The following is a 17,628-nucleotide window of genomic DNA, read 5'->3' as shown; positions in this document are numbered from 1 at the left end:
TTTGGCCTGGCCTGGAAACCTCCAGAGGTCTTTCCCAGGAGGAGTCCCTGTGTATTTCCCTCCCCCATGGCTCTGCCCTTCCTGATGCAGCAGCTGTGGGGCAGCAGAGCTGGGGCAGTGCAGGGACAGGGCTGGCCCTGACAGAGCTGCTGTGGTTTAGGAATGGTGCTCTCCAATTTACTACTCCCACTAAGAAGACCACATGTCTCCCCAGACAGATATTCCCACCATCATCCCCCACACCACAGGGGCTTTACCCACCTGGGCCTGCTGGATCTCAGCCCACGTTTCACAGTCAGGGATAACCTGGAGATGGTGTCCATGGCTAAATCCACCCCTCGCTCATGAGCCCGTCTGGAGTTCGCATCTCTGCCCTGATGACCCGAGGTGTCCAGAAATAACTCATCCTTGTGTGGCCAGTCCAGACCCTCCTGAGACACTTGCATCCTGGCAGCCCCATCCCCCTGTGTGTTGTTGCAATGCTCTTCAGTGCCTGACCCTTGGGCATCTGAGCATCTACAGGAGGGACTTTCACAGCCAGCTTCTCCCCTGGGCAGCGATGTCTTTTCCCAGTCCAGCAGCCCAGATGGGTTTCCCTCTGTGCTGCCAATTGTCCTTTCTCCATGGTTCCAGCCACCCCACAGAGCATTTCCCACCATCCCCGAGTCAGTGCAGAGGTGCAGCGCTGGCCATTTCTCTTGCTCAGAGCTCTGGCTGTGGTCCCAGTGCTGCAGTGACTGCAGGGAAGGGGACCCCACGATGGGACATTTCTTGGTCAAATACGGACAGAAAGAGTGACAAACTGTCTGTGACTCGGGTTTCGGCCTCGCAGCCGCCGCCATGGTTTGCAGGGAGCTGCAGTGTGGCACGGCCCTGGCTGTGCCCGGCAGCGCTGGCCTGGGAGAAGGTGTCAGTGCCAGCTGGCCCAGGGAGCTGCAGCGTGTGGGGAACGAATCCCTCCTGGCCTCCTGCCCCAGGGTGACCCTGCAGGGCCTCATGGAGCCAAGGGGCCATTGTAGCACTTCAGGGCCATGGAATCAAGGTGACCTTTGTGACACTGTGGGGCCTCGTGGGACCAAGAGGCCATTGAGACACTTCCCAAGCAAGGGGCCACTGTGAAACTCTGGGGCCTGAAAAACTGATACTGAATCAGCCAGATAGAAACCTTCTAACACAATCTGGCTATTAGAAAGTGTTCTGCCAAGCAAGAGGGGAGATTTAAAGAACACAGACACCAATGGAAAGAATGGTCTTATTTTACTATGAACATAAAGACAACACAAAAGTAAAATGACATATTCAATAAATATATCAGTTGGCTTTAGCAACAAGCCAGTGTCAGCAAGGTAATGCACCTAATCATTACTGTGGGAGAGAAAGGAGCATGATTGCCAAAGATACATCACCAATTGCCTAAATACTTTTCCACCATCCAGTCTGCAGTCGCTGGGGAGCCCCGTTTCACAATGAGGATCTGGAGAACCCTTCCCAGCAACTGGCAAAATCCTGCACTGTGCATCCACCCATAGGTGAGCTCTCCAAATTCACCCCAAAAGTGAGTCCAGCTTTTATAGGCCCAAATCAGTAACTCAAAGTGACTTGATTCTATTTTTAGCACAGAAACTCCTGGATCTGATAGCACATGTCCAGACCAGCAGGGACCAGGGTTTGGCCAGAGCCCAGACCTCAGATGGGAGGGTTTTCCCCTAAAATACACTACAAAAAAGCCTCTATTCATGTCAACTGGGAAAGTTCCTTCACATGATACATTTCTTGCAGATAACTACACCAGGTTATACGGAGCTGGCATAAGCATCATTGTCATGTACTTTAGGTAAATAATACCAATGGTGTTGCTCACGCAGTGCCCAGGATTCGTGCTGTCAGTCAGCTCTGGCCGAGGCCTGCTGCTCAGGGGCTGAGCCTGGCCATGCCGGACTTGCTGCCCATCACCGAGGAGGAGAGGCAGAGCCCCGGACAGGTCTGCAGCCGTGACAGGTGAGCCAAGGGTGGGGGGACAGTGTGGCACCCACGGGACAGCCCAGCATCGCCGGGGACAGCCCGGCAGACATTGGAAAGCCTGGCATCCACAGGGGCACCCTGTCATCCACTCGGAGAGCCTGACACCCATGGGGACACTCTGGCATGCCTGGGGACAGCACGCCACCCCCTCTGCCTCTCCTCTGCTGCCGCGGGCACCTGCGGGGCAGGAGGGGTCTGGGGGCTCCGGGGGTCCCCGCCCCACTGAGCCCGGCGGTCGCTCCACAGCCGCGCTCCAGCCAGGATTCCAAGCGGTGCCAGCTCCGCCGGGACGAGGACGGACACTTGTGGTTGTTGGGGGTGGCGCGGAGGTTCTGCAGCCTGCGGGAGCTGCTGGGCACCTCCGGGCGCTGGGGGCTGCAGGCACAGGGGCCCAAATACGCCTGGAGCCCACCTATCCCTTTGTCCCAAAGGTGACACCGGGGGATGTCCCAGAGAGGGAGCAGTGACCTCAGGGAATGGCCATGATGTCACAGATGAGCTGTGTGATGTCCCAGAGGGGGCTGTGTCATAGAGGCACCACCGTGGCTGTGTGTGAGAGAGGCACAGAGCAGCTGCGATGTCAGCAAGGGGCTGTGTGACATCACAGAACAGGTTGAGTGAGGTCACAGAGAGGGCTGTGACATCAGAGTGGGCTATGACATCACAGAGTGGGTTATGTGAGGTCACTGATCAGCTAAGGCATAATAGAGGGGACTGTGTGACATCACAGAGTGGCTGTGTGATACCAGAGAGCAGTCTTTGACATCACAGGGCAGCTGTGTGACATCAGAGGGTGGTCTGTGACACCACAGGGTAAGATGTGACATTACAGAGCAGGTTGTGACATCACAGGGCAGACTCTGACATCATAGAGTGTGGTAGAGTGACATCACAGAGTGAGCTGTGACATCAGGGAGTGGGCTGTGACATCACAGTGCAGTTGTGTGACATCACAGAGCAGACTGTGACATCACAGTGGGGCTGTGTGAGGTCACTGGGTTGGTCACTCTGCCCCAGCCCCGCTCACTTTTCCCCCCCAGAGAAGTCTCCCCTGCTTGTGCCCAGCAGGGTCCCTGTCCCACTGGGTCCCCCCTGCAGCTGGAGCAGGGTTAGGGAAGGGCCTCCAAGGTGGCGCTGGAGCCCTTGGGCTGTGAGCAGAGGCTGAGGGAGCTGGGCTTGTCCAACCCAGAGCAGGGAAGGCTGAGGGGCTCCTCATCCCAGGACAGGAGGAGATGAAATGAGTCAGGCTGCTTTCAGCATTTCCTCAACCCCAAAAGCAGCCTGACCCCCTTCTCCATCCACCACTGACAGCTTTGCAGACCAGGCATGGTTCAGGCTGATTTATCCCCACTTCACGCAGAGCATCATGATACAACAACTTAACTGTTTCTATATCTATCACAACATCATCTTTGTATAAAATTGGTTTTCTACAAAAATCCCTTGTGAATGCTGGACATGTCAGATGTTGCTGGGATGTCTCCCATTGCTGCGGGAAGAGTTTCAACGTTTCTTAAATTCTGTCACGTTTACATATTTTATGTTGGCAATGAAGAGAAACTTCCTGTGACTCTGAGTGCCACCAGTTCCTGACCCCCAAAGGACACAAACCTGATGAGTTCTGGCTCCCACTGCAGTGGTGGCACTTGCACCTCCCTCCATGCCCAGGGCAGAGCTGCCTTGTCCCAGAAAGTCCCTGGCAATGTAGGGATGGAGGAAACAGGACAGGTTGTGGGGATCAGGGGCAGGGCAGAGCCAGGGATTTGGGGTGGTTGTGAGCCCAGGGCAGGACCCAGCCCTTGGCCTTGGTGAACCTCATCCAATTGTCCTGGGCCCATGGCTCCAGCCTGTCCAGATCCCTCTGCAGAGCTTCCTGCCCTCCAGCACAGCCACACTGCCACCCAGCCTGGGCTCACCTGGGAACTGCCTGAGGGTGCCCTCGATGGCCTCGGCCAGACCAGCAATAAAGAGATTTCACTGACCTGGCCCCAGTCCTGAGCCCTGAGGACACCCCGGGATGTGATTCCATTCCTCAGCTGCTCTGAGTGCCAGGGCTTGGATGAGGGAAATGGTGGGGTGGGGGTAGGGACAAAGTGTGATTGATTGTCAGCCATGAAGGGTCTTGAATTTCATATCTGTTCAGACTGCATTAGGAGGTGCTGGGGATCAATATCAATTGGACATTGCTGATATCAATCTATAAACAGGAAAAGAAAACTAAACAGGACAAAACAGTTCTCTCTTCATTCTTTTCAATATAGTAGATTCACTTTGAATACACTTCTGAAATCTGTGTAATTGACCACAAAAGTATTGAAGACTTGAATTATTCCCATGGGCTTGTCTTGTTTGGGTGTTTTGAACAAATGTTAATGAGCCTTTGTCACTGAATTTCTCAACAGAAGAGCTCAAGAAAGGAGAGGCCTCGGGACAATTAAAATTCATCACCAACCTCCAAGGGGCTGAGGATCCATCCCCATCAGAGCAGCAATGAACAGAAATGGGCACAGCTTTGTGGCGGCCCCAGCTCTGGGATGGGCCCTGGGCCTGGAGCAGGAGCAGCTCTGGAGGGCCCCAAGGCCAGGGCTCTTGTGCTGGCCTGGGCAGATGGGATGGCAGCAGGGGCTGCAGAGCTCTCAGCACCTGAGCCCGAGGGGAGCAGGGCAGCCAGGGAGCCTCCTTGTGCCTTGGGCAAGCCCCTTCCCCCATGGCTGGGGCTGAGTCCTGGCTGAGCTGCAGCTGCTGCTGTGCCCTTGGCAGGGGCTGAGGCCGTGGGGCCAGTGGCCAGAGCAGCCTGGCCTGAGCAGAGCTGTGGGGCCAGAGCCGGCTGGGCTGTGCTGGGGAGAGGCCCTTGGTGCTGCACAGAGCTCAGGGCAGCTGGCAGAGCTTGCAGGGAGCTGGGCTGGGCTCAGAGAGCCTGGCCCAGAAACCATCAGTGTCCATCTCAGCCTGGCTGAGCGTGCAGGGGCCAAGAAGAGCAGCCCAGGGTCCGCAAGTTCTCTGTGTGGGAGCTGAGCTGGTGAGCCCTTGAGCCCTGCCAAGTGCTGGGGCTGCACCTCCAGCTCCAGAGGAGATGTGACAGATGGGAACAGAGACAAATCATTCCTGCTGCATTCTTCATTGTCTTCTACAGGTGACCTGGGTCCATATGTAGATGAGGTGTTTTGTGTCAGATAACAATGCTAGAGTGTGAAGAAGAATATTTTTTAGCTGACAATAGTATTTCATGCAGAACACACAATGAGAAAAAATCCAGACACATCTGATCAGAAGGGCATCTGAGTTTTTCAGAGGATGAGAGACTCATTGATGTTCCAGCATTCAAACATGTTAAAATACTTTCCTCAGGGCTTCCTTGAGATGAGAGGTGACCACCAAAGGCCAAGGCCAGCCAGAGCTCTCTGTCCTGGCAGCTTTTGTCGGAAAGCAACCCTTGGATATAGGAAATTTTGGAGGTGGAATCCCAATTTGGCCATTTCTGCATTGAGAAGAAGGATGGATTCTTTCCACAGGAATGAGAGCACAGAGCCCAAGTGTTTCAAAGGCAGAAGAGGAGAGAGGTGGCTCCTGGGAGGCCAAGCCAGCCAGACCTGTTTGTCCGGGCAGCTTTCATCACCAAGAAATCCTTGGATATACAGAATTTGGGGGTGGAGTCTCAATTTCAGCCCTGGACACCTTGATGAAAAGGACAGTTCATTTCCATTGGAAGGAAAGCACCGAGACCCAGTGTTTCAAAAACAGATGAGAGGCAGCCCCCAAGGGGCCAAGGGCAGCCAGGCCTGTCTGTCCTGGCAGCTTTCATTTGGGAGCAATCCTTGGATGGACAGAGTTTTGGAGGTGGAATCCCAGTTTCAGCCATGGGCACCTGCTCGAGATGGATGTTTTTTCCATAGGAAAGAAAAGCACAAAGTGCAAGTGTTTTGGAAGAAGATGGAAGGTGGCCACCCATTGACTAAGGGAGCCAGACCTGTCTCTCCTGGCACCTTTCATCCGGGGGAAATCCTTGGACACGGGGATTTTTGGAGGTGAAATCTCAATTTTGGTTGTGGGTGCCTGGACAGGAAGAAGAGTTCTTTTCATTAGGAAAGCACTGAGCCCCAGTGTTTCAAAGGCAGATGTGTGCCAGCCCTCAGGAAGCCAAGGCCAGCCAGACTTGTATCTTCTAGGAGGTTTTGTCTGGGAGTTATCCTTTGATATGGGAAATCTGGAGGTGGATTCCCAACTTTGGCCATGGGGACTTGGATGTGAAAGGTGATTTTTTTTCCCATTGGAAAGAAAAGCACATGATTCCAGTGTTTCAAAGGCAGATGAGAGGTGGACTCAGGGTAGCCAAGCCAGCCAGATCTGTCTGTCCTGGCAGATTTCATCTGGGAACAATCTTTGCATATAAGGAAATTTGGAGAAGGAATCCCAGTTTTGGCCATGGACAGCTGGAAAGAGGGATAGTTCTTTGCACAGGAAGGAAAGCACAGGGCCCCAGTGCTTCAAGGACTAATGAGAAGCAGCCCTCGACATGCCAAGGTCAGCTGGACCTGTCAGGTGGCCCCCAGAAGGCCAAGCCAGTCAAACAGTCCAGACCTTTTCCATGGATTTTATATGTGTTGTGTTAAAATCACTTTGTTATAAAGATATAGTTTGTATTTCTGCTGTTAATTAAGCTTAGGCATAGTAGTGAAATAGCTATGCTTGTGTTAAAATGCCTGCTTGGATGGGATAACATCCAGTGAACACAGGATGAGGACACCTGTACAGATCTGCCAACCATCAGCATTCACCGTCTGAAGGCAGCGTGGGCCGGGACCCGGACTGGAAGTGATAAAGAGAAGGAGCCAAAACCACAGCCAAGAAACAGGCATGCTCTAAAAAGGCAGACCCAAGGAGGGGCCATGTCAAATAGTTCCTGGAAAATGTAAATTAGTTAATGGGTATGCATAAGAGTCTATGAATATGCAACAGGCTGATGTAATAGGAAAGGTATTTAAGGGGAATCCCCAAAGAGAAGGGTGTGCTCTTGGCTGAGTGTCAAGATGCACCCGGCCAAACTAACCTTTGCTCTATGGTCCTTGTCTCCTATTGTCCTTTATTAAACTTCGTAAATTTTCACAGGAGAGTGAATGTGTTTTTCACAGTTCCATGAGGTTCCCCAGTGTCACCGTGGTCACTGTCAGAGGCTGGATGAGATCGATGTCCCAAGACACCTTGGGCTGAGCTGTCAATCAGTCACACAGCTGGGACAGCGCTAACCCAGCCCTGATTGCCCGAGCAATCAGAAATCCCACCTGGGGGAGGCCCACAAAGGCCCAGGGCCTTAAAACACAGAGCACAAGGTCAGCCCCTGCTATGGACTCTGCCTTCTCCTGGGGTTTGTGTCTCACCCACACTGGAACGCCAGGAGCTGGGAGCCACGTGCGTGTCTTTCTATGGAGCTTCTGTCTTTGCGTCTCTCTCTCTTTCCTCTCCTTCTCATGCTCTTTCTATGGAACATTTTTTGGGTACCTCAACAACTAAAGTGTTTAAAGGCTTCCAGGTTAAATGGGCTGAGTGAATTAAGTTACTTCTAGGGTGGTTTATGTTGGATTGGATGTTGTATTAAATCCTTTTCCAAAGTTTCTTGCTTTTTTGTACTTTGCCAGTAAAATTGTGGGGGGTCCCAAATGGCCGCTGAGGGTCACTCGGGGATCCTGGAGGGTCTGGGGGACACTTACGGCACAGATGGGGGCGGATACCGGGGGTTCTGTGGAGCGCGGGGCATGACGGGCGTTGTAGTCCCGGCTCCAATGGGGCTCTATTGGGCTGCGAGGCATGATGGGAGTTGTAGGCAAAAGAAAAGACAGCACTGACTCCAGGCACCGCCCCCAAAGCCACAATCCCCGGCGATGATTGGCTGCGGGTGATGATGGGCGGGAGCCTCGGCAAATGGGAGGTGGTGGAGGCGGGAACAGCCCATTCAACCCCTCCAGTCCCTCCCAGTACAGCCCAGCGCATCCCCAGTTCATCCCCAGTACAACCCCAGTGCCCCTCCAATCCCTCCCAGTACAGCCCAGTCCCTCCCAGTACACCTGAGTTCATTCCCAGGCCTTTCCAGTTCCCCCCAGTGCCATCCACAGTCTGCTCCAGTGTCCCCCAGTCTTCCCCACAGCGTTCCCGCCCATTGCGGGGCAGCGGCGCAGACGGAATGTCCTGCGGCCCAAACCTCCTGCTCCTGCCACACAGCGCCCAGCGTTCTCCCCCTCCTCCTCCTCCTCTCCCAGCACGGCACAAATTCCAGCTCGGAGGAGGCTTCCCCAGAGAGGGCTCCGGCTCCTGTTTCAGCTTCAGTGACCCTGCAGAGGAACAGGGCATCTTTCAGGCACTTCCACAAGCTCAGGCTTCCCATTTCATGGGGAATCTGGGGTGAAAATGGCCTTTTTCCAAAAGATAATTGCAGAGGAGATGGATTACAAATTATAAAGGAAAAATTACACTTCTTTCAGACAAAGTCCACCAAGTCATCGCCTGAATTTCTTCTTTTCAGATTCTTTCGGTCATCTCCTGAGAGGTCCGGCTTGTTCTGGTGCTTTCCATGAACTGATTGAAATCCTGATTTATATCAGTGCATGAGATGTAGAAGCATCTGAACTGAACACAGAAACAAACTCCCTTTGTCAGCCCATTTTCATCTTCTAGATCACTTTCAAGATGTCCATGGGGATGTTGCAGTGATGATCACACAGCTCTCCATTTCTGGCTGCAGGCTCTGCAGATTCTTTCTCTGCATTCAGTCAGGCTTGTGCTCCCTAACAATTCCTGGTAGCCCATCAGGTTTTCTTAGGGTAGAACAATAACAATGAAAACCTTGCCAATGGCACAACTGCCCAGCCCACAAGGAAAAGAAAGAACAACCTGCCAAGTTCTTCAAACATTTGTCCTGCTTTGCTGCAAGAGTTGTGCTGCACACACGGTGTGGAATGCCAAGAGCAGCGGCAGCTGGTGGCACATCTTGAGACAGAAGCTGCACCTCGTTCTCCAGAAAAGGTTCTTGGAAAGAGCAAACAGGCCCCGGCCCCGGCGCCGGCTCCTCCCGGGCCCCGCGGAGGACACAGGCGGCGCGGCCGCTGCCGCCGCCTCCGCTGCGGCTTCCCCGGCCCGAGCTCCGCCGCTCGGCAGCGCGGCCGCCGGCCCCAAGCCGCCGCTGTCCCGTTGCCAGGAGCGAACGCCTGGGGATGGCCGGCCCGGGGCGCTTGAGGGGCGCTCGGGGGCCGCTCCTGGCCCCGGGCCGAGCGCTGACAGCCGCGTCCCGCCGGCAAGGAAGGCGCAGCAGGGCCTGAAGGAGCAGTACCGGCTGGGTTCGCTGCTGGGCCGCGGCGGCTTCGGCAGCGTCTTCGCGGCCACGCGGCTCTCGGACGGCGCCCCGGTGAGCGGCGGGGCCAGCGGCGGGAGCAGGAGGAGGGGGCGGAGGAGAAACAGGAGGAGGAGGAGGAGGAGGAGGAGGAGGAGGAGGAGGAGGATGGGGCTGGGCAGGGCGGGCGGCGAGCTGAGCCTGCTGCTTCTCTTGGCTTGCAGGTGGCCATCAAAAGGGTGCCACAGAACCGCGTCCTGCACTGGGGCGAGCTGGTGAGTGAGCGGGGCCAGTGGCAGAAGCCGGGGCGTGCCGGGCGGGGATGAGCCGGGGCCCGGCAGGGTGGAAGCTGCCGGGACGCCTGGAGGGAGAGCGGGCGTGGGGCCAGCGCAGGGCGCAGAGCATCTCGGGCTGGGCGAGGGCTTCCCGAGCCCCGGCACGGCCTCAGCCCCACTAACGGCATCGTGCTCCTCCCGCAGCCCGACGGCACCAGCGCACCCCTGGAGGTGGTGCTGCTGGCCAAGGTGTCCACTGGCTTCCCCGGTGTCGTCCAGCTGCTGGAGTGGCTTGAGCTCCCCAACGACATCGTGATGGTGCTGGAGCGCCCAAAGCGGTCTCAGGACCTGCACCATTTCATTCGGGCACGGGGGTTCCTGTCCGAGGAGGTGGCGCGGGAGCTGTTCCGCCAGGTGCTGGAGGCCGTGCGGCACTGCACCAGCTGCGGGGTCCTGCACAGGGACATCAAACCAGGGAACATCCTGGTTGACCTGGCCACCGGGGAGGCTAAATTGATCGACTTTGGCTGTGGCACCTACCTGCAAGACACAGCCTACACTCACTTTGCAGGTGAGTCCACACAGGGCTGTGCTCGCCGTGCCGGTATCTCATGGCCCAACATCTCCCAGCCCAAGCTGGCTGTGGCATCGGGGATTGTCCCTTTTGCTGCCCTTGATGGCTCTGAGATTTCAGCCGAGTTGCGTTTCAGCAGGGCTGGGTGGGGAGCCAGCTTCCAGCCCTGCTGGCAGCCTTTGCCCACCACTCTGCCCAGGGCTGGGGCTAGGGCAGCCAGCCCAACAAAAACACCCGTGGGTGGGGGTAGCAGAGAGGGGGGGCCCGAACCTGTGCCCCAGCCGGTTTGGTGTGCAGGTGAGAAAGGGCTTGGACTGCTCCACTCACCTGGTTTCCTTTGGATTCATAATGTTCTTTGGGGCAACGCAGGCAGGGAGGATGAAGGCATGGTTTTCCCCAGCACTGAGTGGGTTTTTCCTTGACATGGCATGTTCCTGCCTGGGACAGGGCTTGTGGCCATCTCCAGGCACTGGTCTCACAGGGATCCCTGGAACTCTGGCCCCTTCCCACCTGCTCTGTTGGCAGCACAAAGGCTTCAGCAGAACCACCAAAGGCCAAGGGGATTCTGGCCATTTTCCCTGCAAGCCTGCACGTGCCTGGGCAGCTTGCTGAGCCCAGGCACCCTTTGCTCCCTCTTCCCCTATGCCCTGCAGAGCCTGGGCAGCAAAAGAAAGATCCTGGGAGTCTGTCTATTAGAACACATCCTATATTTATATCCTACAGAAAAGCAAAAAGAACGAAAGCACAACCTTAAACAAATGAAACATTCCTGCTGGCTCAGGTGGCCCCAGCAGACAGAGCCTCTGGGATCAGCACTCTGCACAGCTCCAGCAGCGCAGCCAGCCGAGCCCCAAGAGACGAGGCCGTGTCCTCCATGCCCTGCGGAGCTGATCATGCAGGCTGTCCAAGATGGAATATCCAGCTCTCTCTACTGCCTGGAGGATGTACAACGTTTGAATTGCCAGGCTTCCAACGGCGACGCTGATGTCATTAGCCGTGCCTTCAAGAGCTGAAAGAGAGAGCAACAGAGCCATGGTCAGATCCCGGAACTGAGGGGACCCGAGGAGACCTCCCTGCCAGGGCCATCCCAGCCGGCTCCGGCCACGGCCAGCAGGGAGCAGGGACCAACAGGATCAGCCCCAAGCTGCTGGCCACGAATCCCCCAGGTGGCCCTGAAATCTCCGTGTGCTCTGCCCACGCCGCCCCTCGTCCGCACAGGGAGCAGAGCCCTGCGCAGCCGGGGCACGGCTTGCAGCTCCCCCGCCAGCCCCTGCTGACAGCCCGCTGCCCTCACTCACCCTCACAGATGAGCTGGAGCTCTTCCTTCTTCCCCCTCAGCTGCCGCCCGGCCATCCCTGCCAACACAGAGCCCGTCACGGCCCAGCGGCACAGCTCCCTGCCAGCGGCGCTGCCAGCCCTGTGGCCACACGGCCTCCTGGCCCGGCAGGGCTCAGCCGGGCCCTTGCCGCACGCTGCCGCCCAAGGGCACGGCTGCGAGAGGGCGGCAGCAGCGCCCAGGCCAGCCGGGGCTCCACCCCGCCGGGCCCGGATGGCGCTGCCGGGGCAGCAGGCGGGGCTGGGGCCGAGCTGCGGCGGGGCGGGGAGGGAGCCCGGGCTCGCGGCTCACCCAGGAACCTGATGGCCGCCTCTCGCAGGGGCTCCTCAGGGCTCTCCAGGTAGGGCATGGCCTGGCGCAGGTGCTCGGCCGCTCTGCTGCTGTCGTCTGCCAGCTGGAGAGAGCGGCAGGAAGGAAGGGTTGGCGCAGGCTCAGCCCCTGGACCGGGCACTCCCTGCGCCCAGCCCCAGCCTCCCCTGCCCGCACCGCCGTGAGCTCGGGCCCACAGGAGCCTGGAGAAGAGCCCGCGCCGCCTCTGGCTGCAGCAGCGGGCAGGGGCACAGCTGCCAGCCCCGCACACTGAGCACCGCGCTCAGGGGGATTCTCCAGCCTGAGGCTGGCACTTCCAGACCATCCTTACCAGGCACTCGGTGAACTTCCACAGCTTCTTGTTCTTCACCACTTTTTCCAGATCCCTCCTCTTCAGGAACTGGGCCACACAAAGCAGCGTTTCCTGAGAAGCCTGGAGAGCAGCAGAGACACGGAGATGGCCCCACAGCCCAGGGCGCAGGACCTGTGTCCCTGTGCCAAGGCCTGGAGGAGGCTGCAGCCCAGCAGGCGCCAGGGCAAGAGGCAGCTGAGCCGCCTCCCAGGGGGACAGCAGCAGCCCACGAATCCTCACCTGTGCCACACGCCCATCCTCATCATGGCAGTGGAAGAAGAGTGGCAGCAGACTCTGGCACGCATGTGTCTTCAGGGCCTTTTTGTCCTTTTGCAGTGGAAGAGACACCAATGTTTGGAAGAGCAGGATGGAGAGCAGCTGCACGTGGCTATTGTCCTGTATGAAAGGAAGAAAAAAAGACCTGAGCATCGGCTGCACGGGGCTCAGCTTGGCTCAGGCCTGGAAATCCACAGGGCACAAAGTGTCCGGGCAGCAGCCAGTGGCTGTGGCTGGAGGCAGCGAGCCTTACGTGGTGAAAGAGTGGCAGGAGCGCCTCAACCAGCCGCAGTGCAATGGAGCTGCCTATCAGCATGTCCTTGTCCCGGGAGATAAAGCTGAGGAGCATGACTGTCATGCTAACTATCTCTCCATCTGCGTCGCACAGGAGCTCCACAAGACTTTCAGTCAGGCTCCCCATTTTTTCACTCTGTGCGGAACACAAGTTTGTGAAACGCCATCCTGCTGCCGCAGGGCCTAGAGGCCAAAGGGCTGTTGCGGAGCACTTGGGCAGCTGAAGCAGGAGGCAGGAGAGCTGGGAGCAGCTGCCCCAGTGCCTAAAGCCCAGCAAAGCCCAAGCGACTGCATTCCCGAGTGCAGCCTCAGCCGCTGCCCCGTTCTCACCATCGAGGGATTGTCAATGAGCTTGAGAAGGGCCCTGAGCGCCAGGCGACGCCTGTCCCTGCACTTGCTGTGCAGGTGCCTTGACAAGATTTGCAGGACTCTGTTAGCACTGCCTCCACTCAAGTTCAGGCACTCGAGGACCTGAAAGGCACAGGGCAGTGACAGGGGACCTGGCCGGCAGGAGCCCGGAACCGCACAGGGCTGGGCCCAGGCAGCAGCACAGGGCGCGGGCACCCGTCCCAGGCAGCTGCGGCTACGAGAGGACAGAGAGCTGGGAGGCAGCTGAGCGAGGCAGCGCTGGCCATCAGGCTCACCTCCACAAGGAACGCCAGGGCGGGCAGCTCCCAGCGTGGCTCCAGTGTGTTGAGCAGCTGGAGCAGGTAGCGAGCGATCCGGGAGCACAAGGGGATGGAGACACGGGATATCTCCCTGGCAGGAGAAAAAGTAACCAAGACTTTGGGCCGGGGGACAAACCTCTCCCAGGACGGACTCACAGAGGTCTGGTCTTTCCCCAGCATCCTGCAAGGGGCCCTGGGCTATTTGGGAGGCGGCTCCTTGTGGGTACCCTCCTCTGCCAGCCTTTTCCAGTCTGCTTGGCTGTGCCTCAGTGACAAGGCCCTCTGGCCCACGACCACTGGGACTGTGTGGGGCACCCTGGGCACAGAGCACAAATGTCAGAGGCAGCGGGGAGAAGGGGGTCTCACCTGGCCAGCAGACCCACGGCATAGTGGTGGGTGTCAGCACACAGCAGCGTGTCCCAGCCACGCTTGCGTTCCATTGCCAGCACCACATCCTCGTGCTCCATTTGGCAGAGCAGGGACTTCAGGGTCCGCACTGCAAACCTGCGTGCAGAGCAAAGCCCAGGTCACGCTGGGAGCACTGGCTCCTGCCCAGGGATGTGGCAGGGACAGAGGAGTGGGATGGAGTACCTGTTGGGGCTGGTGGCAAGGCCGTATTGCTGCTGGCATCCCTTCCAGAAGGTATCGACCTCCTCTGGCATATCCAGAGTGCTGAAGAACACTTGGAAGAGCAGATGCACAAGTAGGTGGGGGAAATACACCGTCACCATCTGTGGGACACAGGGCACCTGGAGGATCTTCCACATCACCAGAGTTGCCTGCAAAGGACAAAGCCCCCCGAGACAGCGCTCAGTGCCGAGGTGTCCGTGTGGCAGGGCCCGAGCACGGGAGGGAGAGGCCCGGAGAGACGCAGGGGGAGCAGCGGGCCTGGTGCCCCTGAAGCTGCCCCGAGGCCAGGTTTCAGCCCAGCGCCTGAGGCAGGGAGATGCAGTGGGGCAAGGAGGATGGAGAGCTGCTGGACAGGTGGCCTTGGGGCCAGCAAAGGCCAGTTGCAGAAACTCACAGCCAGGACAAAGGCACCCGTTTTGCCCCCATCAGAGGTGAACGTGCTGTGCTCTGGCCAACTCCCCAGCACATCGAGGAGCATCAGCTGCACTGGCTCGGCAGTCCTGGGAGAGCACATGATGCTCTTCCACATGGTGAAAGCAGCTCTGCGGGGTTAGAGCTCTGTCTCAGTGGGATCTGGGACACAGCACCGTGGCCTGGGCAGCAGCGGGGACCTGAGCTGGCTGCCGGCTCTGCCTCTGCCACTGCCCCTCGCCAGCAGCACCCAGGCAGCCCAGGCCTGTGGGGACAGGCCCCTGAGGGGCAGCGAGGGAGCATGGCAGCAGGCTCGGGGGCTGAGGTGCCAGGGCTGGCAAAGGGAGCAGCCAGAGGGCCCTGGGGACTCTCTGTTGGTCAGACATCTGGGACAGGCTGTACAGGCTGATGGGCTGGGGAGCTGTGAGCCCTCTGGGCAGGTGGCCCCATACCTGTCACAGGATGGGGCCACACACAGGAGTGTCATTACTACATCAGCAGGCTGTTCTTCGGTGAGATTCAGCAGGGCCCTGATCAGCCTCTGCTCAGCAAACTGATTGTCCATGAGCCACTCGTGGATGTACCTCACCATGGCGGGCACCTGGAGAAGGCATGGGGAGACTTGGAAAGCTGCCAGAAGGAGGAATGTCCCCAGCTTCCCCAGAGAAGTGCTTCCCTTCCCACCACACTGCCATGGCCTCAAAGGCTTCCAGTGACCAGCGGGCGTGGCTTGGGAGGCCAAGCAATTCCTGGGAGGATCAAACCCTGGCCACAGGCTGCTTATTTGCTTTGGATTGCAAAACCCCTCCTCTATGAGCATATTCCAGCGGGGCAGCACAGGTCTTGGTTTTGAAGGTGTGTGAATATGCTCTGAGCCCTTTGCCCATGGTGCTGGTCTCTTCCTCCTGAATCCTCTTGATGAATTTGCAAACAGGTGTAGGAGAAGGGCAGGAAGCCAGGGATGTTCCACGGAATGCTCCAAGCGCGGTGCTCGGCTGAGCGGTGCCAGCAGGCCCAGCCCAGGTGGGGATGGCTGCAGGTACCTCCACTGTTCTGCGGAAGAGGCCACGGGCGGGGTCCTGCTCTTGTGTGCGGTCCACGGCTGCATCTGGCAAAGAGCGAGCGCAGCCAGAGCTGAGGGGCTGCGGGAGAGGCCGGAGAACACAGCCCAGCCCTGAGCTCCCCAGGCAGGGACAGCCCCGGGATGCCCCAGGGGATGGAGCACGGCCACTGCGGGGTGTCTGCCCGGCCCCTCTTCTGTCCTGTCCGTGGGCATGTCCTCAGGAGATGGGATGGGATGGGATGGGATGGGATGGGATGGGATGGGATGGGATGGGATGCAGTGGGATGGGATGGAATGGTGCCAAGCCGGCTGCAGGCACCAACCCTAAGCCCAGCTCTGCCACTCACCCTCCTGTAGAGTCTTGAACCGCACCACCTCTTTGATCTCCACTATTGGGGCAGCTCCAGGGCCTTCTTCCTCCTCCTGCACCCAGGCCAGCTTGGGCCCTCTCAGGGATCTCTGCTCCATGGCAGTGACTGGATTTGAGGCTACTTGCAGGAGAGATGCCTCGGAAAAGCTCCGAGTCAGCAAGTCCTGCAGTCGTGCCTGGAAGGCACCTTCAAGAGAAGAGCCTCAGGAAGGCTACAGGACAGCAAGTCCTGCACTCTGGTCTTGAGGGCTCCTGCCACAAGGACAGGAGACTCCTGTCAAGGATTGATTGTGGTCAGGACTCGAGGGCACCAGTGGCAAGGATAGGAGATGCCTCCGGGGCACCGAGTCCCACGGTCTGCCCTCAAGGGCACCTTCCAGAAGAGAAGCCTCAGGAAGGCCACAGGTCACCAAGTCCTGTGGTCTGGCCTCGAGGACAGCTGCAGGAATAACGCCTGGGAAAAGCTCCGGGTCAGACACGAACGAGTGCGCTGTGCGGGGGCTCCTCACGGCACCGCTCTGTCCCGTCCTGTCCCATCGCGTGCTCCAAGCACTCTGGCGTGGTCTTGTCACCGCCAGCTCCTATGTCACCCCGTGTCACAAAGGGCCCTTGGACACGCTGTCCCGTTCCATGACACGGTGACCATGCAGCACCGTGTCACAAAGGGCCCCTGCAAACACTGCCCCCTGCCCTGGGGCCACCCCTGACCCACCCAAAGTGGCCCATGTTGGAAGGAATTCCTCACCCCAAGTGTCTAAGACAGCCCGACAGGGTCTTTAGGAATGGCTGAAACCATCAGCAAACGCTGCCCTGCTCTGCGGGCTCAGGGCAGCAGAAGGAGCCCCCAGGGCTGCCGACGCAGCTGTGCTGGGAAGGGCACAGGGCCTTCCACAGAAGCTGGCACGGCCTCCTTGGGACACGTCCCGGCTGGTGGCCATCCTAAACCCGCGGGTGTGACACAGACAAGGCACATGTGGGCCAGAGCACCAATGCTGCTCGGACCCCTGGGGCCCGGGGAGCGCTGACATCAGCAGGTGTGGCAGAGTCCCTGCCCAAGCAGACCTGCCACCCCCCGGGCCCTGGCAGCGCTGGTGCCCTTCTCCTGCCCCAGAGACCTGTGCCCGTGGGGGGCTTCTGTGCCAGAGGGAGCCAAAGCCCGCGTGCATTGGGGACTGCGCTCCTGCCTGCAGGGGCTCTTGGCAGGAGCACCTGGAGCAACTGCTGGCAACACTTGGTCTCTGTCAGAAGCTCTTACTCCGTGCTGAAATTATTTTCTCATTGAAGTTCTTGCCTTCTGCACAAAAACACCTTAGTGGCCAAGGCACAGAAGAATCTGGCAAATAAGAATCCTCAGTTCAGGAAAGCTTTCCTTCCCATTGTTCAACTCAAGTAGTTCCAAAAAATTGCAAACTTCCCAAATTAATTGGGATGGCCTGAGGAGGTGAAGATTTGGAATTTTGCTTCCCATCTCAAAGCAGCAACTCATTTGCCTTAACCTCATCCACTGAGAGTCACTTTACAGAACCTAACACTACACAAAATAAGGGCAAAAACAAGGGCCATTCTTTGGTTTTCTATGAAGGGATGATAATATCCTAATTCTCTTAAGGAATAAAAGCTCTCAAGAAATCAAAGTCTACTCAGTGGTACAAAAGTAGCCCAAAGAAATGAGTAGATGGCAAAAGGGCGAATCCTCCCCCTGGTACAGATATCTAAGTGGCCAGTAAAGT

General features: G+C 57.9%; 3 protein-coding genes across 3 annotated transcripts; 1 reads left to right on the top strand and 2 right to left on the bottom strand.

Moving 5' to 3' along the window:
• Positions 1-1,930: 1,930 nt before the first annotated feature.
• LOC128820935 (serine/threonine-protein kinase pim-2-like) lies at positions 1,931-11,202 on the top strand. The gene is made up of 6 exons (XM_054001775.1): positions 1,931-1,981; positions 2,269-2,453; positions 9,037-9,415; positions 9,565-9,615; positions 9,820-10,334; positions 10,971-11,202. Exons 1-6 carry the CDS (start codon positions 1,931-1,933, stop codon positions 11,200-11,202), a joined length of 1,413 nt encoding a protein of 470 aa, XP_053857750.1.
• Positions 11,203-11,487: 285 nt separating this feature from the next.
• On the bottom strand, positions 11,488-12,503 carry LOC128820909 (sterile alpha motif domain-containing protein 1-like). Its single transcript, XM_054001753.1, has 3 exons — positions 12,427-12,503; positions 12,166-12,267; positions 11,488-11,919 (listed from the first exon to the last, which is right to left on the bottom strand). Exon 3 carries the CDS (start codon positions 11,872-11,874, stop codon positions 11,563-11,565), a length of 312 nt encoding a protein of 103 aa, XP_053857728.1. The 5' UTR covers positions 11,875-11,919; positions 12,166-12,267; positions 12,427-12,503; the 3' UTR covers positions 11,488-11,562.
• Positions 12,504-12,533: 30 nt separating this feature from the next.
• LOC128820890 (maestro heat-like repeat-containing protein family member 9) lies at positions 12,534-16,186 on the bottom strand. Its single transcript, XM_054001730.1, has 9 exons — positions 15,876-16,186; positions 15,509-15,573; positions 14,918-15,066; positions 14,449-14,596; positions 14,016-14,203; positions 13,791-13,928; positions 13,401-13,515; positions 13,087-13,227; positions 12,534-12,892 (listed from the first exon to the last, which is right to left on the bottom strand). The coding sequence occupies exons 1-9, from the start codon at positions 15,994-15,996 to the stop codon at positions 12,575-12,577; spliced, it is 1,383 nt and encodes a 460-aa protein (XP_053857705.1). The 5' UTR covers positions 15,997-16,186; the 3' UTR covers positions 12,534-12,574.
• Positions 16,187-17,628: the final 1,442 nt, after the last annotated feature.

This window comes from Vidua macroura, chromosome 32 (assembly GCF_024509145.1).
Source record: "Vidua macroura isolate BioBank_ID:100142 chromosome 32, ASM2450914v1, whole genome shotgun sequence".
Classification (NCBI taxonomy): domain Eukaryota; kingdom Metazoa; phylum Chordata; class Aves; order Passeriformes; family Viduidae; genus Vidua; species Vidua macroura.
This window is presented reverse-complemented; position numbering and strand designations above follow the sequence as displayed.

What these genes read in the sequence shown, in the direction of transcription:
- LOC128820935 (XM_054001775.1), top strand. Translation starts at nt 1,931, where the DNA reads ATGCCGGACTTGCTGCCCATCACCGAGGAGGAGAGGCAGAGCCCCGGA. An exon ending in GGCTCTCGGACGGCGCCCCG is followed by an intron (nt 9,416 to 9,564) that starts GTGAGCGGCGGG and finishes CTTGGCTTGCAG; the next exon opens with GTGGCCATCAAAAGGGTGCC. An exon ending in TTGCGTTTCAGCAGGGCTGG is followed by an intron (nt 10,335 to 10,970) that starts GTGGGGAGCCAG and finishes CTGCTGGCTCAG; the next exon opens with GTGGCCCCAGCAGACAGAGC.
- LOC128820909 (XM_054001753.1), bottom strand. Translation starts at nt 11,874, where the DNA reads ATGCCCTACCTGGAGAGCCCTGAGGAGCCCCTGCGAGAGGCGGCCATC.
- LOC128820890 (XM_054001730.1), bottom strand. Translation starts at nt 15,996, where the DNA reads ATGGAGCAGAGATCCCTGAGAGGGCCCAAGCTGGCCTGGGTGCAGGAG. An exon ending in TCTTCCGCAGAACAGTGGAG is followed by an intron (nt 15,067 to 15,508) that starts GTACCTGCAGCC and finishes TGCCTTCTCCAG; the next exon opens with GTGCCCGCCATGGTGAGGTA. An exon ending in CTTGCCACCAGCCCCAACAG is followed by an intron (nt 13,929 to 14,015) that starts GTACTCCATCCC and finishes CTCTGCACGCAG; the next exon opens with GTTTGCAGTGCGGACCCTGA.